Genomic DNA, 27337 nt, shown 5'->3' on the forward strand with positions numbered 1-27337 from the left:
AGTTTTACCACGCTGCAAGAATCTTTGTGGGTGCCATGGACAGTGGCACTGAGTGCACCCTCAGCAAGTTTGCTGATGACACCAAGCTGTGTGGTGCAGCAGACACGCTGGAGGGAAGGGATGCCATCCAGAGGGACCTTGACAGGCTGGAGAGGTGAGCACAAGCCAACCTCATGAGGTTCAACAAGACCAAGTGCAGGGTCCTGCATCTGGGTCAAGGCAATCCCAGGCATAAATACAGGCTGGGCAGTGACTGGCTGGAAAGCAGCCCTGAGGAGAGAGACTTGGGGGTGCTGGTGGACGAGAAGCTCAACATGAGCTCTCAGTGTGCACTTGCAGCCCAGAAAGCCAATCAGATCCTGGGCTGCATCAAGAGAAGTGTAGCCAGCAGGTCAAGGGAGGTGATTCTCCCCCTCTACTCAGCTCTGGTGAGACCCCACCTGGAGTACTGCCTCCAGTTCTGGAGCCCCTACTACAAGAGGGATATGGACGTGCTGGAAGGTGTCCAGAGAAGGGCCACAGGGATGATCAGAGGGCTGGAGCACCTCTCCTGTGAGAACAGACTGAAGGAGTTGGGGCTGTTCAGTCTGGAGAAGAGAAGGCTCTGAGGTGACCTAATTGTGGCCTTCCAGTATCTGGAGGGGGCCTACAAGAAGGCTGGGGAGGGACTTCTCAGAATATCAGGTAGTGATAGGACTAGGGGGAATGGAATGAAGCTGGAGGTGGGGAGATTCAGGCTGGATGTGAGGAGGAAGTTCTTCATCATGAGAGTGGTGAAGCCCTGGAATGGGTTGTCCCAGGAGGTGGTTAAAGCCCCATCCCTGGAGGTGTTTTAAGCCCAGGCTGGATGCGGCTCTGGCCAGCCTGATCTAGTGTGGGGTGTCCCTGCCCATGGCAGGGGGGTTGGAACTAGATGATCCTTGTGGTCCCTTCCAACCCTGACTTATACTATGATACTAATTCTGGCCATTCCAGGTTACTTCCACATCCCTTTGCAGCAACCTGATCCTGACAAGCACCACAGGACTCCTCCAGCATGGACTCACGTTTCTATTCACTTCAGCAGGCAACATGCACACATAGGTCTTGTTGAGACAGAGATCTACCAAACGATGCTTGAGCAATTGTTTTATTTGGCTTTGCAGCCTCTGATCTCCTAGTTTGAAAACCTCCCATTCCCTACAACCTCATTTTTATTTGCAATTTGCACAATGGTTTATTTGTGCATTCTTCACACAGATAGAAAAGCCTCTGCCAAAACAAGTACTCCTAAAAAAAGCAGCTGGGTTAACTGAGGCAGACTGCAAGATCTTTTGAGAAATGAGGCTCATTAAGTACTTAACACTAGCACAGTGTAAGCTGTTCATTCAAAACTCTGAGCACAGATTTCCATTACTGACTGAAATAAAAGATCCAAGAGACAGGGAAGGGGAGGGAGAAAATGCATTTGATCATTTCCATCTGCTTTTTCCTTCTCGGTGCCATGGAGGCTGCTAGCTACAGCTCTAGGAGCTATTCCACCACACTGATTTCATACCTGGTTTCAGTCTACACCAACAGGTAAAACTGCCCTGCAGCAGCTCAAGTCTGCTCACCTTACTGTCTCTCTGTCACTCCACTCATCACAGCAGCTCACTCAGGAAAACACAGCAGACAACAGTTGCACTTTCTAGCTGGAAAGCCTTTTCCTCTGCTCTCCTCTGGCTCTCAATGAAAGGTGAAAACCCACCACTGTTTGGTGTTCGACCTATGGCTAGCATAAGACATAACAAAAGGAAAATTCTGGGTAGGGGAGAGTATTTAAATTTACTGCTGTGGGTTTATTCTTTCAGAACATCCATAGGTTGTTGCTACTCCCTTGCTCTCTCATTAGGGGCAGGAGGATTACAAAGAAATTGGCATCTTTTTAACACAGGTAAGAGAAAAGCCACAACAGCCAAGCGTGGCTTTCACGCTCCCTCACAGTCATACAACCCCCTACAACATCACCAGTTCTGCAAGCATCTTTCCCTTGATAAAGCTTCCTGTGAATTATAAACCTAAGTGAAATACCTTGCTTGAAGGGATAGAGCACTCAGAAAATGAAAAGCAGAATGGAAATACTTCTTCACAGAAAGAAACACAACTTTTGTATCAAGTTTTCAAGGGATCAATGGACTTCTCTACAGAGAGAAACCAGACAAGTGAAGCTGCTTCTTCACTGGAAAGATAAAACTGCCACAGATCCCAGGGAATTCAGTTTAATCAGTCATGTAGCTCAGCAGGAGAATTTTGACAGCATGTGACTTCTCAGTTAGTAGCAAACTAATTCCCAAATACATTTTGGAACACTAATGACATTTTCAATGTAAACTAGTTAACTTCTAGAGAAAGAATTAGACTACATATTCTTCTGCGTAAGGGAAGAATTTACAGACTAACTTTAATCCTGTCCAGCATTCAACTAGTCCTAAACTAAACAATCTTTTCTTAAAAGATAACGAAAATTCAAGGTCAGTCTGTTTATTCAGTACACATACAGACAACTGAGAAGTGCTAAGAAACTAAACACTTGAAGAACACTCAACATGACCCTTCTCCCTTCTCACTCCATGGCAAAGGCCATGCAAATAGTGTCTTCTCAGTCTACTGAATCATACAAATTAAGTTGGCAGTCTGTAGCCAAGACCTCCTGCACTTCAGGAATCAAACCCAGAACCAAGCAGGGCCTAAGACTTTAGAAAACATCCAGTTTCTCCAGATATTTTGGTAGCTCATATCCACTACTTATTTGTGAAAGAACAATAGCTCTTCTTTAAAAGTTGCTTTCAGGCTACTTTGTTGGCAATGATATCCCTTTCCCAGTTTGATCAGTCATAATTACAGGATGGTTCCCAAATCCTAACACACCTTCTGAAATTCTGAGTCAAATTTGTAGATCTTTCCAGCTCAGTCAAACCAGATGCTAAGGTTACTGGTCATCATCTTCGAGACTTCTCCTTGCAATGTTCTAGCCCAGTCACAGTATCACAGTATCACCAAGGTTGGAAGAGACCTCAAAGATCATCGAGTCCAACCTGTCACCACAGACCTCATGACTAACCATGGCACCAAGTGCCACATCCAGTCCCCTCTTGAACACCTCCAGGGACGGTGACTCCACCACCTCCCTGGGCAGCACATTCCAGTGACGAACGACTTGCTCAGTGAAGAACTTTCTCCTCACCTCGAGGCTAAACTTCCCCTGGTGCAGCTTGAGACTGTGTCCTCTTGTTCTGGTCCCCACCAGACTCACATTCTTCCCAAGAAGCATCTTTTCACACTAATTTACAACAGCTGCACTTGAGTATTCCCAAGGTCATTTGAAAATTTAGCAGATCTGCAACACCATAAATAGTTTTCCTTGTCCTTGCATACTGTGTATTTATTAAAATCCACTAAATGCTTGTGCTGCCTTGCAGTATGGGGGTTTTCCCTGCTTACAAACAGTAAATCTGCTTGCAAGGAGTTTCACTTCATGGAAGAGTCTCACATCTCAGTTACAGGTGATACTCCCTAGAGTCAGAGACACTGGGACAATTCCCTTATGGTTGGTTTTCCCATCAGTAACAAATAAGCTGCAATATACTTAGTTTGTTAGAATGTCCAAGCACAGCATACAGATCTCATTTTAAAAGTAACATTTTCAAAGCAGACAAATAGCCTACATTATGGAGACAGTTGGAGTTATTCAGTCTGGAGAACAGAAGGCTCTGAGGAGACCTTATTATGGCCTTCCAGTATCTGAAGGGGGCCTACAAGAAAGCTGGTGAGGGACTTTTTAGGGTGTCAGGTGATGACAGTACTAGGGAGAATGGAGCAAAACTAGACGTGGGTAGAGACAGCTTGGATGTTAGGAAGAAGCTCTTCACCAAGAGCATGGTGAGGCACTGGAACAGGTTGCTCAGGGAGGTGGTGGACACCCCATCCCTGGAAGTTTTTAAAGCCAGGCCAGATGTGGCTCTGAGTAACCTGGTCTAGTGTGAGATGTCCCTGCCCATGGCAGGGGAGTTGGAACTGGATGATCCTTGAGGTACCTTCCAACCCTGAGAATTCTGTGATTAATGTAAGAAGGAAAACTAATGAATTATAGATTGTTATGTATTTGTCTAAGTTGGTGGCCATGTCTGGCACAAGCTACCCAGGATATCACAGCTCATCATGCAGTTCAAGGACATTCCAAACTGCAAAGAGAGATCTGTCCAGGAGAGCTTATCACATGGCCTTCACGGGGGAAGCACAAACTGGAAAGCACCGAACTACATGAAATCACACTGAAGCACAGAGATAATGCTGGATGAAAAATATTTTGTAAAAGTTGGTGAGTCAAGCCCAAGTCAAACCACATTTTTTCTTAATATGTGTTTTTCCAGCTGCAAAGTGGAGCTTTTCCAAAAGAGCTTGCCTTACAAAAACAGACAGCTCTGAAAGCTTCTGATACAATTTATGTCTCCAGGATTACAGATTTTACCCTCCTGTCATTAAACCATCACTTATTTAATCGGATGGGGGGGGGAGGGAATTAATGGATTTAATTTATCTTGGTTTGGGGATATGGGAGAAGACCCAAGCTACATGCTCAGCTTGAATGGGTGTGAGATGATTTATTAGATGGCTGCAGTAAACTGACATCCCCACTTGATTATTGGATGCTGCTGGCTAGACGTTTTTATACATTTGCACCCAAGTATTTAATGCTATTTAATAATCACATTTATTCCAGCAGTTATCAATATAGTGCTAAAAGCTTATGCTTAAGCATCTTTACTACCATTAAATCCAAATAAATCAGTGTGACAGCAGATACCACTGTCAATATGACACAAGGTAACACATTTTCCTTCTGGCTTTGTGTTACTAGAAACTGCCATTACAAATGTTCCCATGACAGGTCCCAAATTTCTAACTCTTCACCCATAAACACAACAGCTAAAATTCAGTGTGACTCAGAATTAATGCTATCCTTCTGTGTACCTGATACAGCATTACGTGGTCAGAAATTAGAAGCAACAAGGAGAAAAAAACCAAAACAACAACAAAACCCCCACCAAACTACTTTCAAGTTTAGATTTGCTCACAATCATTCCCCATAAAACAATAAAAGGCAGTAAGAGCAGAAGCAAAGCAGTAAAGCAGTGTTTTCAGACAGCAAGGCTAAGCCAAGAACAGCACACCACTTTCGGCAAGCACCAACAGCCATAGGCTAGTGATCTCACATAAGCACTCCCTCCTTCCATGATGTTTGAGGAACAAAGTTTACCAGAAAAGCCTCCACAGAAATGACAGTGGGACTCTACAGTCTTCACAAGAGACACACTGGAGTATTGGCACCAGCAATGCTTCCGGTATCTGCAAGTTTGGGTGTGGAAAAAATGTTCAAACTAATACCCAATAAGCCAGACTCAAGCCTCTGAACAGTGAGCTCCGCACATCTGCCTGAGATTCCTCAGGAATGGTGTTGTATCTGCCTATAAAACAAACACCATGGCATTTTTGTAACCACATAACCAGGAGAGGGAGGTAAGGATACAAATGTATTCAATTATTTATCCATTGCAGATGAGATACTTGATTCCAGCCAGTTCCCCCACTACCTCCACGCGCGTGCAGTACTGAAACAAAACAGAAAGTTTGATCCTACGCCTTAGAAGTGTTTCAGCAGATCCAGTGTGTCTGAAAAGGAAGAGCTTGCACCTGATGCAAGCGTCTGCAGCACTGAAACTGCATTTCTTAGCACAAAGAGTGCTACACCAGTGCAACACATCTGCCAAGGGTCAGGGCGCTCCACTACACCTATATCTGGGAATCCAGCATCTCTGAGAAGATACTGCAATCCAGAAGGAGTCACCCTACCATTCCAACACTTGGTGGGTGATCAAGAGCCTACCAGTCACAAGAAGCTGGTTTCTGGTGCCCAGCTTGGTTTACACAGTTTTGAGGAGACATGCACACCATCTGCCATTCTCGTGGTCTACACTACAGCTATTTCACCAACTACGGGACTTGGTACAGACATACAACTGCTCCCCGGCCAGCATGAAGCTATGGAACAGCTAAGATGACCACAGTTTAGACAGGATAAAACCCACAAGCCTGAGGCATGGGAAGGTTCAATTCCTTGGACCTCTTTACTAATAACATGCATAAAAACATGTAGCATGTAGACTGATCATGTACTACCCCAAAGCCACATGAGCTTCATCACTTTCTTTTCAGCTTCTGTTCACCCAAGTAGAGAAACATAGTTGACCCCTAGTCTGAAAAAAACAAATATATTAAAAAAATATGCCTTTCCTTCCAGGGCTACTGCTGTGTGGAAGATGACAAGGTTCACAGCTGCAGTCTGTCAAGTACAGAAAGCAAAAGGCAAAAGGGAGGCTTGCTCCGTCTGAGTAATTCCTCTGGCCTTGATCACCCTCTCCCTGGCCTTTTTTTTTTTTAATACTTTCACACAGCCTCCCATCTGCTTCTTTCTTTCTTTTCTAAGGGAAGAGTCCACTGTTAGCTATCTTGACAGCAAAACTGCTGTCCCAGGTCGCTGCTGGTGTCACATCCAATTGCATGAGAGGTCCTGAGGCTACTTCTCTTGACCCAAGAGGCGAATCTTGCAGAAAAAGAACCAAACGGTGGCAAATTGCTTATTTTCAAAGCAAATGAATAAATGCACACAGGTGAAGACTGAGCTGAAGTCTACCATGGCTAAGAATTAGAGAATAATCAGAACCACAATGGCCTGTATTTGGAAAGGTAACTTCTTATCAAACCAAGATCTGGTGATTAACTATGTTCTTTTGCCTTTAGAGGAAAAGCTGGTGTCCTGGGTCACTATCAGGAATGTTTATAGCCCCCAAATACCGGGATTCTCACCTAAGAAAGGATAAATATAATGTCATAAAAACAAGTTAGAACATGCTTAGGAAGAATGGAAAGATAAGCCAGTGCTTACAGAAGACAGAGCTTGGGAAGGAAACCCAAAGCCCTGATTTTTTTTGTTGTTCTCAGATGATCATAAAACTTAAATCAAAAAGCTTTACCACTGGCTGTCTACCCTGAGTTACTTTAAATCTTCAGAAAGCTGGAACCTTTGTAGCTCCTATCAGAGAAGCATATCTTTCAGTTTAATCCTCTGTGTGTGTTCTTAATGGGGACTGCTACATTAACACAGGAGTACATATAGCAACACACATACTACAGAGTAGGAATCTTCATTTATATAGATTAAATACACTATCAGACCTCTGGAAACACTTTGAAACACGTTGAGATATTCTTGTTTCTGTTTTCAGTAGAAATCAGGAAAAATCCAGAATTTTGGTTGCATGGTTTAGTTGATTAGGTGGGTTGGATAATAGGTTGGATGCGATGATCTTGAAGGTCTCTTCCAACCTGGTCTATTCTATTCTATTCTATTCTACTCTATTCTATTCACTTTTACCTGACCACACAGCTAAAAGAACAGGACAGAGAGAATCTGCCAGCCTGGTTAAATAGTCTGATCTGAAGAGCACTTCAGTGTAGAGTAGAGATGCAAATTATTTGCATTTAAAAAAATAAATGTATAACCCTTCTAGACTCTCAGTGAGAGGTTCTTGGGTTCAGCCACAGTGAAAAGGATTTTATAGCACTTGTCAAGCAGAAAGCATGCATTTAATAATGAATAAACACAGCAGATAAAGCTACAAGAACTCAGCAGCACAGAAGGTGAAGCAGGCTATGGTATTTCACAGCAAGTGTCGACAGAGGAGTATGCTCAGGCTGAAACAAATGGGCACTGCAGAATCCGCAGACGTGCACCATGTCTGGGCAAAAACACATTTAGCAACTGAACACCATCTTGATGCAAAAGGCAGCATGCTGGGCTCAGGAGATTTTATTTTATTGCCTCTCATTTCAGTTGCTCCACTGACCTTAAAATAAGAGTAGAACATAATAATCTTCAAAATACATATAATCTACATATAAGCTACTAGGCAATATATAAGAAACTGGCTCCAAGTCACAGACCTACCTAAAGCATCAATTTGTGCAACATTGTATGTATTGGTATACGTTCTCGGGAGGGGGATTATTAAACACACTTAAAAGCTCAGCACTCATTTTACAGATGAATTCTGCCCACAGGGACGGAAAAACATCAATACTGCCATTACAGATGCCTGAAAGCAACCTTACCACAAGGCAGTATGGTGATAACTGCAAACCACTGCGAAATTTTTACCTCCATGTAATGCTGGAACCAGCCCAGACAGATTTTCCATGCTGGAAGTTACTGTAACCCAGATAACTACATTTCCTCATGTCAGCGCATCCATAGTGCTCTAAGCATTAACCTAATGCCTCATCCAACTGGCTTGGCTCCACCATGTACCAACAGATTCACTGCTCTTCAGGCTGAGCAAGAAACTCTGGCCAGGGCAATCCACTCCACTCTTTGCCCTGCAAATGCCACTTGGGAGTGCTCTATCCTTGGACGACAAGAGACTGCAGCTATGAAACCAAAATTAGGTTTTGGTTACATCTTCAGCAGACACAGTTTAAGGTAACTGAACAGATGGGTTATTCACAAAGTCTACAAACGGAACAGATCGGTGTTAAATGGATTTCCACCACCCAACTTTAAATGACGTGACAAGATAAATTCTGTCTGACCACATATTTTTCATTTGCTCTCTTAGACAATGCCATCAGATTACCTAAAGGTCAATTATGAAAACATCTCTGCTCCCCAAAGGAGCAGACATGGACAAAACATCAATTAACTGGCTTACTCAGTGTCCTTCAAGATATCAGGCGGTAAGAACCACACCGTGCCAAACAACTCAGAAGGCTTCCAAAAGACGCATTTGGATTCTACATGTTTAAGCATTTTCTTAACATATTTTACTACATTTAATCTTAATTCAGGGAACTGGACTTTTAGGCTAATGCATAGCTTGAAAGAGTTCTCAGGGAGATGGGAGCAACATCCAGGTACTGCAGGAAGTCTCAGGTCAATTTTAAAACACTTCTGAAATGCTCTGTCGATTTGCTGCACTTAAGCCAAGGGTATTCCTACAGAAACAAAACCTGTGTAATTCCTGATGCTGCAACAACTTTCCTTTCAAAGGTAGCTGCAATGACATAAGTAAAAAAATAGGTGTATGAAGAGAACACCTTTTACCTAAATAGCTCAAATTTAGAATAGAATAGAATAGAATAGAATAGAATAGAATAGAATAGAATAGAATAGAATAGAATAGAATAGACCAGGCACTGGTTAGGCCACACCTTGAGTCCTGTGTCGAGTTCTGGGCCCCTCAGTTTAGGAAAGATGTTAAGTTGCTGGAAGGTGTCCATAGAAGGGCAACAAAGCTGGGGAGGGGTTTGGAGCACCAGCCCTGTGAGGAGAGGCTGAGGGAGCTGCGGTTGCTTAGCCTGGAGAAGAGGAGGCTCAAGGATGACCTTATTGCTCTCTACAACTACCTGAAGGGAGGTTGTAGCCAGGTGGGGGTTGGTCTCTTCTCTCAGACAACCTGTGACAGAACAAGAGGACACAGTCTCAGGCTGCACCAGGGGAGATTTAGGCTGGATATTAGGAAGAAGCTCTTCACAGAAAGAGTGGTTGGCCATTGGAATGGGCTGCCCAGGGAGGTGGTGGAGTCACCGTCACCTGAGGTGTTTAAGAGGAGACTGGATGGGTCATTTGGTGCCATGGTTTACTTTACTAAAGCCCAGTGAGATTGGTGAAGTATATATAATCAGACCCTTTGCCTGGTCAATAGAAAAGACATTTCAAGAGTACACAAAAAGAACTAAGGCAGCTTGCTTAATTCCTGCCAGGCTTCAAACTGAGTCTCATGTCTCTGCCAGTTCTTCCTCTTGATGTTCCAGGAAAAGCTGCTATTACCACTTCAGAAACAGTGACACAGGGAGGTGGAGAAAGTTACTCCTTTTTGCCAGTTCTGTCAGGCCATGTGTCCCCATTTGCATAAGCTGAGGGGGTTTTTTAAGTATTTTCAATAAAACTAAAGACTTAGCAGGTGAAGATGACTTAGGAAAACATTTATGAGCCTGTCCCCTCACAGAATGCATACAGTGACACAGCTGGTGACAGCAAGCAGTCCCTTCAATACAACTCCCTTATTCTCATTCTTTGGTGGGTTCAGTGAATGAAGCAGTACAGCTAGTGAATCTTTTCCTCCCACCATGTTCTGAAGTCAAGCAACACCATGCAGATTCATGCATCTGGCAAGAGAGAGAGGTCTAGCATTACAGAAGGAATTGTGCAAGCAGAGACAATTCTCCCCCCAGTGCAGCCCAAGCTCATCCAGCTCCCTGGAACTGGAGCACACAAGGTTACACAATGAACGGCCATGCTGTGAACTTCCTACGGCTGGGCTACTCCACAGCGAAGTTTTCTTTGCAGCCTATCTCACGCTACAAGCATGATAGATCCTTGTGTGAGGAGAAGTGATAAGTTACCATAACACTACACTGCAGTCCCTCTGAGGCTGAGAGCAGCTCTGTCTCCCCAGCAGCAGCACCCGGCAAGGCAGAGTAAATAATGTCCCCAGCGCTGTGTCAAGCACCATTCGCTGACCCCTTCCAAGCAAGCTTGATGCTGCTCCCGGCTGAGGAGATACCACTATCATCATGCAAGATGTCCCAGAGAGCAGAGGAAGGTTGGGAGCAGCTGCAGGGGTAAAAGGGAAGGCTGAGAAGCTGACTTGCCAATCAGAGAATCACATAATGGTAGGGAATGGTTGGGGGGGACCTCTGGAAACCCAGAGCAGGTTCACCTAGGGTAGGACACATAGGAACATATCCAGGCATGTTTTGAAAGTCTCCAGAGGAGACTCCATAGCCTCTCTGGGCATCAGCCTGCTCTACTGCTCCATAACCCTGACAGTAAAGAAATTTCTCCTCATGTTGAGGTGGAACTCCCTGTGTTCCAGTTTGTGTCCATAGCCCCTCATCCTATCACTGGGCACCAGTATAAAGAGACTGGTCCCTTCTTCTTGACACCCACCCATATGGTATTTGACACCACCATTAAGGTATCTGTAAACACTCATCATATCCCCTCTCAGCCTTCTCTTCTCCAGGCTAAACAAGCCTTTCTTCATAAGACAGATGTTCCAGTACCTTAATCATTCTCATAGCCCTCTGCTGTCCTCTCTAGTAGATCCCTGTCTCTCTTGAACTGGAGAGCCCTGGACAAAATCGTCCAGATGAGGCTTCCCTAGGGCAGAGTAGAGGGGCAAGGGAATCTCCTTCAACCTGCTGTACACACTTTTCTTAAAGCACCCCAGGATACCATTGGCTCTCTTGGCCACAAAGGCTCCTTGCCCTTTTCCAACGTTTCTTTCAATTACACATTTATGTCCTTCATGCCAGTCTTGACTGCAAATAATTGCCTGCAATATCTTCTTTATGGTGAGAGTAAACAAGAGAAGGACCACTCTAAAATAAACAATGGAAGAGAAAAATAGAAAAATAAACATGGTGGTGGGAGGGGGGAAATAGATAAATAATGTATTTTGGGAGGACTTAACCACTCAGGCTGAACAAAGAGCTACTAAGATTGCATTAAGGCTACATTGTGATGAATTAATACCATGCAAAAACCTGCAGGATTTCAATTTCACAGAATTTCACACACACACAGACAACAGCACATCCATCTAATAGTGCTACAGGAGATACTCTGAAAGGATAGCACTACACTGGAAATACCACAGCAAACCAACTCATCTTCAGGGTTTGTAAACTTTGCTATGTGTTTTCAAAATATTTAACAGGGAAAAATATCTCTCCAAAGCTTACAATAAGCACTAAGTTTGTATTATAAGCTCTGCCAGCTGACAAAGATCATAGTTTAACAATGAGAGCAAAAACACAGTGTGTTTTCTGTGTTGGCTTTAATCCTACAACCACCTAAAATCTTCCTAATTTGAATATGCAACTTTTAGGAGTTGAGACCTGCACCGTTAATAGTATTCAGTGCAGGCAAAAACCCAGCCACTGTTTAGAACTGAATGAAAACATACACCCCTGCTGTACCAGGCTGCTCCTAAGACTTTTCTTGGCATTTGGCTAAAGATTGCATACAAACTCTTCTCCAGACATCCAGCTTTCTCCAAACTTTAGGTGGCATAACTACATAGAAGCCTGAGAGTCAGCATTCAGCTTCCCCTGCAGTTTGCCTACATGGTGGTAGCTATGCAAGTAAATGATAGAAAAGTGGCTTTGAAATGATTGGTGAGGAAAATAGTACAGTTTATGTAAAATACATTTAAATTCATTGGCAGAGTCAAATCTCTTCGAAGATCTCTTCCCAGAGCAAAGGGAAAAGCATAAAAATTTGTAACAAGCATTGTATTCACAGCTGAAAGCCTTTTAAAGCCATTTTACAATCTTTTATTCTGCTCTGCCAGCTAACTGCTTCTAAATTGCCATTGTTTTGGGTTTACTTTTTGTCTTCTTTCAGCCCCGGCCTAGAGAGATGGAAAGAGCAAATGCAAGCGAGTTGTGTCGGTCATACTGTCTTGACTGCCCTCAGGACAAACAGAAATTTGCACAGCACTCTGTCGAGCTGCTAGCATTTGTTGGGGTGTTTGTTGGTGGGTTTTTTGTTTGCTTTTTTAACCAAAGAAAGCTGCTTTGAGAAAGGTGGAAAGAACCTAAAGCCAGATTATACTAATAGCTCCATATGCCCAGCATGAACCAAGCTGCTTCCCTGACACAAATAACATAGATCTAGAATAGATTTTGATGAAATCAGAGAAATTGGCTAGCAGAATAGGGTAAAATTGTATACAGAATAAGCTTATGACAGCCATCAGTATTTCTAGCATCACAGCATTATGTTCTGTCTATCATCCCCACATTTCTGGGGATACTGAGGTCTTTGGAAGATGTTTTATTATCTCTGTAAGGAAAGAATACAGAAAGTAGGGAATACACTGTTGGGAAACTGGGCATACTAGTATGAGGAGGGGTAGACTGAAAAGCAAACCCAAGTCCTGGCTAATGATGTACAGACAAGAAAGTTTCTGGGAACTTGCTGAAACACAGAAGTGGAAAGACAGCAAAGAGGGAGATACCAAGGTAGGAGAGAGAGAGCATAAATATACTCAGTACATGCAACAGCTATAGACACAGTGCAAATCAGTATCTTTCCCCCAAAAGAAGCAGGCTTTTCAGCACCTTGAAATGAGAGAACAGAAAGCCCAAAGCCCAAACAGCATGCTTTCCTGACACTTACAAGGTGCAGATGAGAAGAGTGGCACAGTCAAATGCTTGTTATACTTAAAATACATTTTCACGGTATACTCTAAATATATATTTTAGATGTGGGATAAGAATAAGAGGGCATAAATTATTACTGATCAATACATCAGCACCTAGCAGAGACAGTATTTCTTCAAATATTTACTAGCAACATTGTAAACATGAGAAGAGAAGATTATCAGCTAACACCAGCTGTAATAAAAATCCAAGCATCTGTACTGACCTACCTTCACTCCTGCTCACCTAAGGCTCCTCAAGTGCTACACTGGAGCAGAAGCTCACATACACACCTGTAAGACTGTCTCATTCTTGGCTTCCCCTTTATCAACAGTTTTATGTGAGTAGTTTCAGTCCTGCTAATGGTCTTGAAGGCAGAGAGGGAGAAGCCTTTTCATTCAAAGATTGACTCTGAACAAATAGCAGTGCTCCATCTCCCAATTCAGATCAGGGTCAAGAGCCATTCACTTCTGCAGATCAGAACCCAAGTGGAAAGGGCTCTGCAGCAGCTACATCACCTCCTTGTTTTCCTACCAGGCCCCAAAATATAACTTAGCTGAAATCCTCAATATTTCACAATGCCCTACAAAAGCAGTGGTTTGTCAGGTTTAGGCACAAGTGGAGGATTGCTGTTCAATCGGGAAACTGAGAATGTGTTCAGAGAAAGAGACATGTGCCTGAAGATTTTATTCCACAAAGACATGACTCCAGCAAGCACCTTTCAAGCACTCCAGAGCAAGAAATGGAAATGGCTTGCTTCACATGACCTCAGCCTCCTAGGCCCTGGTTATTAGAGTGCTTCCAGACACCCCCAACGGCACCACTGCCCACTTCACAGACAGCATGCTGCTGACCGCCACTGTAACTGCCGGAAGGGGAAAGGATTTATGTCTAATTACCCATCTGTCTGAAAAGCACAGAAACAAACACACCTGAAACGGCAAGGCAGGACAGAAATGCTAAGGGGGCAGAACACCCATACTCTCCCCTTCTGTTTTCACATTTTCAGAAGCCCATCCTGCTGTCACACAGGCCTTCTACAGTATGCAGGGATACAAATGCTACTTGTCACTCATGGGAACAGGCTGCACAACATCCAAGTAGGACCAGCTCCTTGCTTGCTCACAGGTTCTGTCATGCAAGTACCTTTCCATTAGCCTCCCAGGAAATACAGACCCTTTTAATTTGCATTTGTTCAAAGGGACAGGCATTCTTAGATTAATTTACAAAGCCCCCTGAAGAGTGATAGAGATACAGCAATGATCAAATACCTTTTGGCTGAGGAGGGAAGCCTTCCGTTTTGCTAAAACCCCTACTGACTGCTTTCCCAGAAGCTGCTGCCCTGGCCCCCATGGGGCCAGGCTCACCACCAGCAATGAGACTTTTTCTCCAAACTCTATACCCATCAGCAGAAACTTGTTTCTGTTTGCTCATGTTAAAAATCACATCCCACACCTCTTTGGACCTTACTCCAGTACTACAACTCCCCAAGCCAAGGCTGCTCTTTCCCTCATCAAGCAGGCCAATTAATTTGGTTAAGTCTGTTTCAGAAGTGTTGAGTTATCAGACTCTGGCTCTTGCAATTAAATTTATATCATAATAGCTTTGTCATCTTAAATTATCAAATTAGGGAAGCTAGCACTAGCAAAAAGATATCACTTGGAGTTGCCACAGAGTGGGTGTTGTGGACACAGGGACAGATTAGCCAGGAACACAGGCAGAAATCAGCTTGAGAAGTCTGGTAGCAGCGCAAAGCACAGTTAGCAGCAATTATCTTTAAAGAATAATTTTACATCCTAACTTGTAATTACTTTACATGGAATTAAATTACCACCACCATGAGAAAAAAAATATACAGAATTGTAGGTGATCCAATGTAAGTATTTTGATAATCAGACAATCCAGTGAAATTCACCAATTTTCCACCACAACGATGGTTGACAAGAGGGACTCCGAGCAACAAGAAGCATTTTTCACAGTATGCTGCATTAACTTTCCAATTAGCAGCCCTTGTGGCCTTTCTCAAGCTTACTGTGTCCTCCTCCACACCACTTACAGCAAAGTGAACCACATTCCCTGTGTGACAGCCCTTTTCTTAGAATGAATATCTTCATGCAGACAAAACAAGTAGTGAGGAAAACAAATAAAGGAGAAGGTTTTTGCATTTATATCGGTCTACCAAATAACACACATTCTGCTCCCTTCCAAGCCTTCTCTTTGTTAGGAAAAAAAAAATAAAGCCACCACTGGAGAAGAGTGAACTGAGACAAGAAGTTGACCTTATCACTCATTTCCTATTTTTTTCTTTCCAGCTTTTGGGAAATGATATGCAATAGCCAGTCTTCTGCCCCTTTTATAAACCCATTTCAATGCAAATCCTTGCTTAGCAAGGCTTCATTTAATAAATAATGGTGGCAGGGAGTCAAGCCCTCTGAAACCAAAAGTACATTAGCAAACTACTTTGGGACATTGTATATTCAGGAAAAGAAGTAGAAAGAGTGTGACAGTTAAAAAAAAAAAACAAAACAAAACAACAAAGTGTTTTTTAATTGGGTTATGAAAAATTGACAGAAGGAAGATCCCGTAGTGGATCCCTGCCTCCCACCACTCCTTTTTTTCCTGACAGCTGTGAAGAAAAACCCAGAAGCCAGCAAGAGAGAGATAATGTTTACATTTCCTTTTCCAGAACACAGATAAGGATATATATGCCCACAGGTGGGTGTGCACAGGCAAAGTACATGAGGCAGAACAAAGGCAGGTACTTGCAGGGAACCAAGAGTAGCTACCTTTTCTTACCTTTCCCTGCTTGTGCAAGTTGGCCAAAGCTAGAGAAAAGGAGAGCAAGCAAGCCTGATTTCTCCTGGTGTAATAGCTGCACTATCCTTCCAAAGCATGCAAAGAATACACAAGAAATCTTGCTTCAACCATGTGTCAGGGCAGAGATACACACAAAAGGACACAGAAGTTCCAGGACTGTCAAAAATCTACATTTTGCCTGGGTAGCCAGAGAATGAGGACTGTTTCCTTTTGGTCAAAGGCCAATTTAATTAAGTGAGTAGATTAGATCTTAGCCTTACTGCAGACAAACCTGAGGGAAAAGAGCCTCTGAGTTTATTATTATGCTAAAAAGTGTGTCAACATCGATATAAACACAAGACAAGGTTCTGTCCACAACTGATCCTTTGAGTAAAGGGAAGAGGAGAAGAAAAACTGGAAGTAGGAATTTGGAGTGGAAATTAAAGGGGAAAATGTAATTTCCAGCCCCACGAGTCCAAAGAAAAAGGAACCATTCCTCTCAGCCTGGGTGATTCCTTTGACAGCTAGTTTCCCTTCCCAGAGCTGGAAACATCTCAACAAAGAGGATTTCAACATCTGCATGTGCTATCACAGGACCAGAACACATAAGTCTGCAAACCTTCCCACTCCTTAAAAGTAACCTTATAGATCAGTGTACAAGGGAAAGGTAGATTTTAGTAAAACTTGCATGAAAATGAGTTAGGCCTTTTTTACACACTTCCTATTTTGGGATGATATTGCATGACTGTATTAATAGATTGTCCTTCCAGCAGTACTCTCGTTATTTCAGTTTTCTGTAGCAGTCTTATTGGCCGCAGTTCAATTGTTTTCTAAGAGGCACCTTGTAAGAGTATTAAAATACATTTTCACATGTAAGTGTTTCTTGATTACTCTACCTCACTTCATTTAGATTTCCTGACATGAGGAATGCACTAACACCTACTTCCTTTCATCTTCATAAACATACTTGAGATGTATGTCATAATAGTCAATGATGTTCTGGGCAGGGAAGAGGAAACACCATTATTTTAGGAGAATGTCCGTATTTAACATCATTATCACACACCAGCTGTCATGATACACCATGCAAGATTGCACACATTTTATGTAACGCTAACCTTGGACAACCCTGTGAGCTTCATGCTCTTAGTGATTTAATACAAGCATGGATTTTTTTAAAGCAAGACATTTGCACCTACACAGAGGGAGAAATTCATCTCTGCTCAAACAAAACATCATGGTTGGATCAAGACAAAGATGAGCAATGGAAAACAAGTGCCAGAGCTTTTAATCCCAAAATAGTTTTGGCAGTGCAAAATATTACTGCCTCTACCCAGAGGCTGCTCTGAACAGGCACAACATATCATACAAGCTTTTCTCAGCTGCTTCAGCACAGTCAGCTGGGTTGGTCAAGCACTACTCAGAAGCCACATGGACAGTGCACAAGATGGCGATAATTCCTTCTTTAAAAGTAAATAATAATATATATTTCTTAAATTAGAATTTTAGTCTTTATAAGTGAGTCTGTAGAAGCAGAATGTGAAATCTCAGATCATATGCATGGAACAAATATAAACCTGCTTGACAGGAGTCAACTACAAATTTTGATTTAAAAGCCCATGGAAACATATGTCCCAAAGAAAGTGACAAGGACATACAAATCACTTCCATTTGAATCCCTGTTGAGCATTGAGTACATTTTTGGGAGAGCCACCTGCCAAAGCAACTGTCCCACTTCCAGAAGTACCACCGTCATATTTTAACACAGAGAATACAAATTACCTGAGGCAGCAACATGACAGAGATTCCTCAATGGGATTTCCTAATAAAGCACTGTTGGCCACTACAGCTCATTACACTATTATTCTATGGCCTTAAGGTTAGGAAAGTATTTTAAAAAGCAAACAAACAAGCAAAAAAAAGCCCAACAAACCAACAATAAACCACACACACACACACAAACAACAAACAAACAAACACCACAAAACACAACACCAAAAAGCCACCCACCCCAAAATACAACAACAAGGTGGAAGAATAAAACCAACCAAAAAACCCAAACCAGACTGACCAAACAGCACAGTCATTTCCAATATTTCCTCATCTTTAGGGTCTAAAATAGCATGTTGGAATGGAAAACAAAACTCAAAGACTAGAAAGACTCTCTTTTACCTAGTAAAGAAAGAAAAATTTAGAGGAATCCTGAATTCTGGCCTGCCATGAACCACTCCTGAAAACTTCACTATTTCAGAAGGAGTTTGTCAGATGTAGCTAACATACTGCCTTTATCTTAGATTTTCAACAGCTCAGTCACTGCTACTAATTACAATAAATAGATAGATAAGAAGAAACTGCAATGGGAAATGTTCAGCAAAATGCTGTACAGATACCTTGGCCATTTTGAGGAGGGAAAAGGCACCACAAACACTAAAACTTAGAAGTGCAGTTTCCTACCAGGGTTTATCTGTAGGTCTAATCTGACAATCGCTGAAGCCCCTGGCAAAGAGAAAAAGAGAAGGGGGGAAAAAAAAAAAAAGAGAGAGAGAGAGAAAGAGCTAAAAAAAGCCAAGACAAAACACTGAAATCTTTCTCCTGGACAGGGCATTCAGCCTGAACCCCTATGGTACTCAGGGAAGGGAGTAGGAGTAAACTTTCTCTTTTTCTGACTACCTTTCCCTCCTCCCCACAAAGCCGACTCTATTATCATTACAACTGAGACTTCTACATACCCCCATCAGCTCAAGCTGAAACTAGAGAGAAGGTCAGAAGTTGCGGTGTGAGGAACGCAGCAGCCACTCAGCCTTAAGCCTTCCCCTCATAAGAAAGGCAGTTTAAACAAAACAGTCTCACAAAGCCAAAGCAATTCTCAACCGATTACAAAACAGGGTCGTCCTTATCTATTTTCTCAGTAAGACTACTGCAGTAGTTGTACTGTAGAGCCATACTAAACCTAAACACAATGGGGTCTTTACCTACAGCAGAACTCCACCTTTGGCTGAGGCCACACGAAGCCAGCTAGGACAGCCTGCCCAAGGGCTCTGCCAGAATTTGGCTGCCTGTACAAGACATGGCCTAGGACCGTGACCCAAAGAACCGGGAGAAGCCTTGACCAAAGTTTCTCATGTTGTTCCAGAGCGCTGGCACTCAGCCCTGACCTGAGCAAAACTGAGATCCTAAAGCACCTTAGGACAAGAAAAGACTTTATCCACCAATTTCACAAGTTTAAAACCAGGACCTTATTTCAAGCAACACCAGGGGGTTTGCACTGTTTTTTCTTTCATCTCAGATTCCAATTTCCATCTTAATTATCAGAGGAGTTTCCTATAGCAGAGTGACTTAAGTAAATGGTTATATCCCTATTCTCAGTACTCTGCACCTCGAATACACTATGAAGAGCAGGGCCAGAGGTCAAGTGTTTTTATAGATATCTGCCAAGTGCAGCCATTTTAAAATAATTTCCCACTCCTAAAGTGGTACTGATTGTGCTGGATTTTCCTACAAAGGAAGGATGAGAGATCATTGAATTAAAGCAGAGATTTGGGTGCCAGGATTCAGTGACAACCTCTGCAATCAACCTCTAAAACCGTGAGCACATTCCACCACCGCTCTGAGGCTAGGTAAATTGAGAGCAACTGGTATTTTATCCTTATTAAGTGCTGGACCCAAGATGTGCTACCTAATTTTCTTGTAAACACCCAACTACTAGTAAAATTTAACTCACAATCTTGAAACAATTCATTGCCACATGTGCACTAAAGATCAGAAGATTAACATTTCAAAACCAAGCTCTCAGGAGTGGAGGAGAACTGGCATGAAGGCTGTCTATGAAAATCACATTTGAGTCCTTTGGTGCATACACTTAAGGTTACAGGCTTTAATTACTGAATTGCTTTTGCTGCCAACACTCCACTCAACATCCAGTTTGACATGCTCACCCAAGGCATAGTAATTCAGTGTTCAGTTTTACCCACCCTGGTCAGAACGCAGCCATATGTACCATTTGCTGAATACTGTTAAGTCCCAGCTTAGAGTATAAAAATTCTTACTTTCGTTGGCAGCTTTCCTGTGGCATTTACTATTAAGCAGCTGCATGTTTCTGAAGCAAGGTTAATTATTTGTGTGGTAGTTTCAGTTTATATTTTGTACATATCCACTGCCTTCCATTGTAGAGTGTAGTTTTTGGTTGTAAATACAGCTTCACTTGCTTCTAAGTAAGTTGGTCTGACTAAAAGTTAATGCTGGAGAGAAACTTCAACCCACCACAATTTGCACCATCGCTCTTTTGAGAAGGTATATCTTCTCTGCTTCACAGGTAAGAAATAAGACTGTAAAGACAGAGTAAGACAAAGAAGTGTCCACTATTTTGAGGTACCCAGCTTAAGATGTCACCAGTGTCATTTTTATCAGAGCACTCTGCATTTCAGAGAACTGATTGTGGTTCCTCAAAAGGAACCACAATCTCCATTGGCCTGTGCCACAGCAGACAACGCTCAACAGTTCAGAGAAGAAAAAACAAACAAAAAAACCAACTAACCAGAACAAAACTAACAAAAAACCCACAGAAAGATACACATATGCAATGAGACAAACACTGTAAAAAAATGGCATTAGTGATTTGTACTGGCATGAACAGGGCAGTTTCCTTCTGTGGATGAAGAAAACAAAATCCAGGCGCAGCAGTCAATTTCTCTACCATCAACACATTCTTTATTTCTTATTTTTCACACTATAAATCCCCTGCATTTTTGCATCAAAGAACAAATGCCTCTACCAGACAACATGCCCTTCGGGGATTCATCCCCTTGAAAGGTTTATCCTGTTCACTGAAGACAACATGCAGGCACACAGGAAGTGCTCACTAGCTTGTGAACCTCTTAGAATGGGTTCTTTCCCTTTCAGCACCTCTTGAGTCATAAAAGGTCAAAGTCCCACACCTGAGAGCTTAGAAGATTAAAGAGAGAAAAAAACATCTGAGTTATCACATTCCAGTATTTTACTGCTGAGTAGTACATCCCTCAGAAACTTCACAGACAAAGCAGATCAGAATTTCAGCATTTCCACAATATATTTCACTATTGATAACAGTAATGATTCTGTGTATATCAAAGTGTCAATCACATGTTACCACTCTGCTGGAAGCGTTAGGCTTTCAAATAAATAGACACAATAAAACCAACATTCTCATACTCCATCTCTCTTCACCTATAGAAGAATTCAAGGTAGTATACAAGCATACCAGCTCATTAACACAGGCCAGAGAAACTATTGTGGAGAAAACAGAAAAGCATACTTAAGTGAGATTAATTTCACACTTTTCCTCCACTACAGTTTTAGGAACAACAATGGAGGATCCCATGCATTCAACTTTTATTTTTTAAATGCAGATGTATGATTTGATAAAGAATATCACAAAGTACAAATAAACATTTGAGTTCAAAACCCACAATAGTTCTATTGTTACTCTTCCAACCTGATCTCCTTCTATGATCAGGTAACCGCCTGGTGGATGTGGGGAAGGCTGTGGATGTAGTCTAACTGGACTTCAGCAAGGCCTTTGACACTGTCCCCCACAGCAAAGTCCTGGCCAAGCTGTCAGCCCGTGGCTTGGACAGCAGCACTCTGCGCTGGGTTAGGAACTGGCTGGAGGGCTGAGACCAGAGAGTGGTGGCGAATGGTGCCACATCCAGCTGGAAGCCAGTCATTAGTGGTGTGCCCCAGGGATCAGCATTAGGCCCCATCCTGTTCAACATCTTTACTGATGATCTAGACAAGAGGACTTAGGAAAGATGCTGACTTGCTGGAATGTGTCCAGACAAGGGCAACAAAGCTGGGGAGGGGTCTGGAGCACAAGCCCTATGAGGAGAGGCTAAGGGAGCTGTGGTTGCTTAACCTGGAGAAGAGGAGGCTCAGAGGAGACCTTATTGCTGTCTACAACTACCTGAAGGGAGGTTGTAGCCAGGTGGGGGTTGGTCTCTTCTCCCAGGCAACCAGCACCAGAACAAGAGGACACAGTCTCAAGCTGCACCAGGGGAGGTTCAGGCTGGATGTTAGGAAGAAGCTCTTCACAGAGTGATTGGCCATTGGAATGGACTGCCCAGTGAGGTGGTGAAGTCACCATCATTGGAGGTGTTCAGGAGGAGACTTGATAGGGTGCTTGGTGCCATGGTTTAGTTGATCAGATGGTGCTGGGTGATGGGTTGGACTCGATGATCTCAAGGGTCTTTTCCAACCTGCTAAATTCTATTCTATTCATTGTGCAACAGCTTCAGAAGATCCTCAAAAGATACACAATTCTACAAACAATTTTGCATTTCTTATCCACTAAAATCCATATGGCTGCAAACTGAAAACCTAACCAGCAAAGGCAGCAAATTATTTTAGAACAGGTTCTAATAATAGCATGCTCCAGCACCAGTCCACAACACAAAGCCCTAACTCTGAAGAGCAACTCAGTGCTAAACATGCGTGTACATGTGAATGCCTGAACATCAACTTGCTGTGCAAGATCAAGACAAAGTAGGAAAATAAGTTTTATGTACACCATATACCACACATCAAGTTCAAAGAATCCTTCCAGAGAATTAATGCCTCCTGAACAGATAGAGGCTTTTCTTTCACATACTCACCAATATCCTGTTATCCACTTTATCCCCCTTGATTTCCAGCTTCACTTTCTTCTTGACCGAAATTTTGATTTTCCTCCCAATAACATCCCTGACGCTTTCTGAAGTAAAAGAAAACACCTTAGTTAAAGACCTTCAGCACCAGTGTGAGAACAAAACTGCTTGCACTCGTCCACATGCACCAGTACTAAACCAACATAACACAAGGAAAACTTTTGTAATCATGTCACCTCCACAACAATGTCTACCATGCCAGGACTATCAATTTCATATGCCAGGATTCTAAACACAATTTGATACCTCTTTCCAGCAGTACGTATACATCAAAAACATTCTCAAGACAAGCCCCAGCACTGCTTAGCTCTACTCTGGGAAAGCACAAATTCCTCACTTGGTATTATCTGTACCTGAGAAGCTTGCTAAAGCAAATTATCTTCTTGCATTGCAAAAAAAAACCCAAACAAACAAAACAAAAACCAACCCTGCTTGTTCTTAATATCAGGGAAGCTAAATGGGTCAGATAACAGAAAGGCAAGCATTTGCACATTTTGCATTCTGCACACTTAATTTGCAAAGTAAACCAAGCTGACTTCTAGACACTAATGTAGTGGATGTACTGGAAAGCAACATTGGTCTCAGTCCAAGTCCCAATGACAATGTATCCACCTCCCAGTGCTAACACCAAAGTTAAATTAATTATCATAGTGTTTCAATATGTATATGCATACACATGCATGCCTTCCCTGCCAAGCACCAAAGGCACCAGCTTTCCCCCTAAATGTTTGTAGCCTGGCCTGAAGGGAATGTAGACACAGGAAACCATGTCAGAAAGCTTATACAACTACTGACACTGATGTAACTTGGAGATAACAGAGAAGTTCATCTAGAAGAGCCAATTTGGCACCTTCTGTAACTCTGACTCCCCAGCCCCCACTGAAAAGGGATGAGAAAGAATCTTTTCAACACATTAACCTATTTCCAGCACTACAAGTGTCCTCTTTTAAAGGCCACTCTCCACCCTCCCCAGACACACACACTTTGCCCTCCTGCACGCTGAAGTTTAAGGGCTAAAATCCAATGGTCTCTTCCCAAGGCTTTTAATTATAGTGCTCTGTATAGCACTTTTCTGCACAGTTTTCATCCAGTACTCAGAGTGTGTTAGTGCAAACAACCCACCATTTATTAAGCCTGGATGTTTAGCTCAGGCCACAGCATTCTGCCTGCAGGGCAGGAGGAAGTGCAAGTCAGAAACGCGCCTGGTTGGAGAGACTCTCCACCAGAAAGAGCTCTTTCTGCAGAATCGGCATGTTTTCCCCAGGGATTTTAATTTTCCTATCAGGAAACAAAAGCTCCTCGGTAGCAGCAGCTTGCCCAGCAAGAACTCTGTCCCAAGCCGCAGCAGCCCCGTGGCAGCCAGCCAGCACAGCCAGCTCCCTGGGCAACCACTTGGTCAGAAGCCAAGCTGCGAGCTTCCCTGAGCAGCCAGGTAAGCAGAGCCCAGGCGAAAGTTCAGCCCCATCCTCCTTATGTCAGCTGTTCCCCTGAGGCTTCCTCTCCCATAGGTAATGCCTAATCCTGGTCTTTCTGCCCCTGCCTGGGGATCCAGAAGCAAGATATCCACACTGTCTTTTCCATGAAGTTCTGCCTCTTTGCAGAAGGAAAGGCATTGCTGCTGTCCCTGCTACTTTACCTCCACCTCCAGCCTCTGCCTTTTGGTTTCTCCTCTCCCACAAACAGCTCAAATTGCTTGTGTCTAGCAAGGTACTTCCTCACAAGGCATGAGCATGGTGAGACTTGCTTCCCTTTGTTGTCCCACACAGCAGCAGTGAGAGTGACTGCAAGCCCTCAGCTCCAACAGACTTACTGTAACAAGCCATAGGGAAAAAAATGGCCTGAGACTCAAGACTCCCAAAAGTGCTAGCATGGCAGATCCCTCCAAGGCTCTGTCTTTCACAGAGGGCTAGGAAATACTTCTTCAAAGAGTTAACACATTGATTTCATAGATATTCCCCACATGACTGAGGACACTTCCTTACACATTGGGTGGCAAGTAGACTTGATGGGTTTTCAAACACAGAGATGGAAACGTAATATTAAGGTTTGTATTTTAAAGTGCATATCCATTTCTGCTGCTGGAGTCTTCAGGTACCTGCACCTTGGAGAAGTAGATCCAGGTAACCAACAGTAACAGAGGGGTTTTTGAGCACTATGACCCACAAGACCCAAAAGTCACAGAGAACAAAAACTGAAGCTCAACCATGCTCACTCCCAGCTTAATCTCCACCCTCTGATCACTAAGTGTTAAGACACATCCTTTCATCCTGTTCTCAAAACAGGGGGTTACTACAAACACTCTATTTAAAATGTTAAATTTTAACATGCAAACCCCAAAATACTAACAGAAATCAAACCAACCCCCAGAAGAGCCCCTGCCAAAGCAAACTGGGTAGGTATAGGGTCCCAGATCTGGGGGGCTAATTCTTAAAATTGTCCAACACCAACAGAGAAGGGAATCCATGAAGATGCTTTCTTTGCTCTTTCCCATAATATGCACCACATCTCACCACTTATTAGCACCTCAAATATGCCTGGACATTTTAAAAAAGGAAAACTTCATAGTTCTGACAATGGCTACTCCTAGCACACTTCCCGTCCCTTCACTTCTTAGTAGTAAGCTACAGACTAAACCAAACCACACAGTTTGCATACTTCAAGGACTGTAAATAGAGCTATTTGTCTGCACAAAAGAAACAAACAAACATACAAGCAAATCTGCAACATATGTAACCATCCATCTACTTTTTTACCAGTATTTTATAAACACTAAAACCAGTTGCCACCTGTAGTGCTGACTGATGAAACTGAAGGAAATGCAACAGTGTGAATGAATGAGGTAAGGCTTGCAGGACTGCATTCGATGCAACACGTATGTTGTTGCCTGACAAATTTCTGTTTCCATCTGTCATTAAAGCAACACTTTAAATTACTGTTCTCACGTTGATGAGATCTTTAGATCTCTCTTCACTAGGCAAAATTGCGCCCAAATATGGAAATATGATCTCAGCAAGGTGACTGAGAATCAGATCTAGAGCATCAGACCTGTTGATGACACTGGTTACCAACGTGCTGCGTTAATGATCCATTTATCGAAAGCTCCCCAGCCGCGATGACGGCATCTGCAGGATCTTCACCGTCACTTATGATTTCCTAAGCGTACACCATGCAACACGGGGGGCGTGCGCATGTGGCCATAAAACTTTAATTACAAATACCCTCGCTCCCTCGTACGTACATAGGAAAAATAATCTTAAACTGTACAAAGTCCAGGGGAAAAATGAAAAATAACGACAAGAGCCACAGCCCGGAGCCTGAGTCCAGGCCGCCAGACTGAGGCGCTCGGCGCAGGTACCCCGGCCAGGAGGCGCTGCGGAAGGCAGGGGCGAGCCGGGGCATCTACACTGAGCGCCTGCCGGCCCTCGCACACCTCTCGGCCCTGCTCGTCGGCAGATATCGGCACAGAGGGCGCCGGGCCGGGGCTGCCGGCTACCACCCGCCGCGGGGCTGGGGGCGGCGAAGAAGCCCGCATTGCCCACGGCCAATACATGGGTAAAGCCCCTGCCCACGGTCGCCTCGCTGCTCCTTGCCGCAGGCTGGCAGCCCCCGCCCGCCCATTCCCCACGGGCAGCAGCGGAGCCAAGCGCCGGCGGCGCGGCCTCGCCGCCCCCCGCCCCCTCCTCAGAGTCCGTCCGACCCTGCTCCGGCATCCATAGGGCCCCCTCAGCTTCCCCAGCCAGCTCCTGTGGAGCTCACTCCGGCTCCACTGACATCCCCTCCCTCCCGTCGCCGCGATCCTGTCCCTAGGTCCCTCTGCAGTCCTCCTCAGTGTCACCGCTGCAGCCCGGGGTCGCGCACGGCGGCCTCCAAACTTGCCCCCCACCCCTGCAACATCTTCCCCGGGACCCCCTTCTGTCCACCTCCCATCCCCACCGCCGTGCCCTCTCTCTTACCGATCAACTCTTTGGGGACATCGGAGCTTTCCTCGGCCATGGTGGCGCTGCCCGGTGCCCGAAGGTGCCCGGGGGTGCCCGGTGGCGGGGCTGCTTCAGCGACGGGCCGTCCCTGCACCGGGCACGGTGGGCATGCAACCAGCACAGCGGGGCGGAGAAGGGCCGGCCGTGCGTCTCTCTGCTGCGTGTGTGCGGGGTGTGTGTGTGCGGTGAGCACGGACGGAGGGAAGGGGCTTCTCCCGCCCCACGGAGCCCGCTCCTCCCGCGCTACATGACGCCCCCGGCTGTCGGCGCGGCCAGGAGGGGCATTTCCAGGGGAGGAAGAGCCCGCAGGCAGCCGTCAGACGCGGCGCCCCCTCACACGGCCAGCCTCTCCGCGCCGCCCGGCTTCCCCCCCCGCCCGGCACCAGCGGCTCAAACGCGGGCGGGAGGAGGCGGCGGCTGCCCCCGCCCCGGGAGGGCTGGCGCCCGCGCCCCGGTCCAGCCTCCTCACCTCGCGAGAGCCGCCGGGAGCCACCCGCCCGCGCACACCGAGCGCCCGGCGGCAGAGGAGGAGGAGGTGGAGGCGGCCGCCGGGAGCATCGCTCTCAGGAAGCCATCGCTCCCGCCCCGCCGTGGAGAGGG

At 44.3% G+C, this 27337-nt stretch overlaps 1 protein-coding gene across 3 annotated transcripts in view; it reads right to left on the reverse strand.

Moving 5' to 3' along the window:
* CARMIL1 (capping protein regulator and myosin 1 linker 1) overlaps nt 1-27112 on the reverse strand; it is a 217630-nt gene extending 190518 nt beyond the window's left edge. For 2 of the 3 annotated variants that reach the window (XM_054164475.1, XM_054164473.1), the window contains exons 1-2: nt 26714-27112; nt 22710-22807 (exon numbers count right to left, since the gene is read on the reverse strand). In XM_054164475.1, the coding sequence (XP_054020450.1) occupies nt 22710-22807; nt 26714-26753 (138 nt within the window). In that variant the 5' untranslated portion in view covers nt 26754-27112. The remainder of the gene's footprint in view (nt 1-22709; nt 22808-26713) is intronic. The other variant, XM_054164474.1, reaches the window with a different exon arrangement.
* Between the last annotated feature and the right edge of the window lie 225 nt (nt 27113-27337).

This window comes from Dryobates pubescens, chromosome 9 (assembly GCF_014839835.1).
Source record: "Dryobates pubescens isolate bDryPub1 chromosome 9, bDryPub1.pri, whole genome shotgun sequence".
Taxonomy (NCBI): Eukaryota; Metazoa; Chordata; class Aves; order Piciformes; family Picidae; genus Dryobates; species Dryobates pubescens.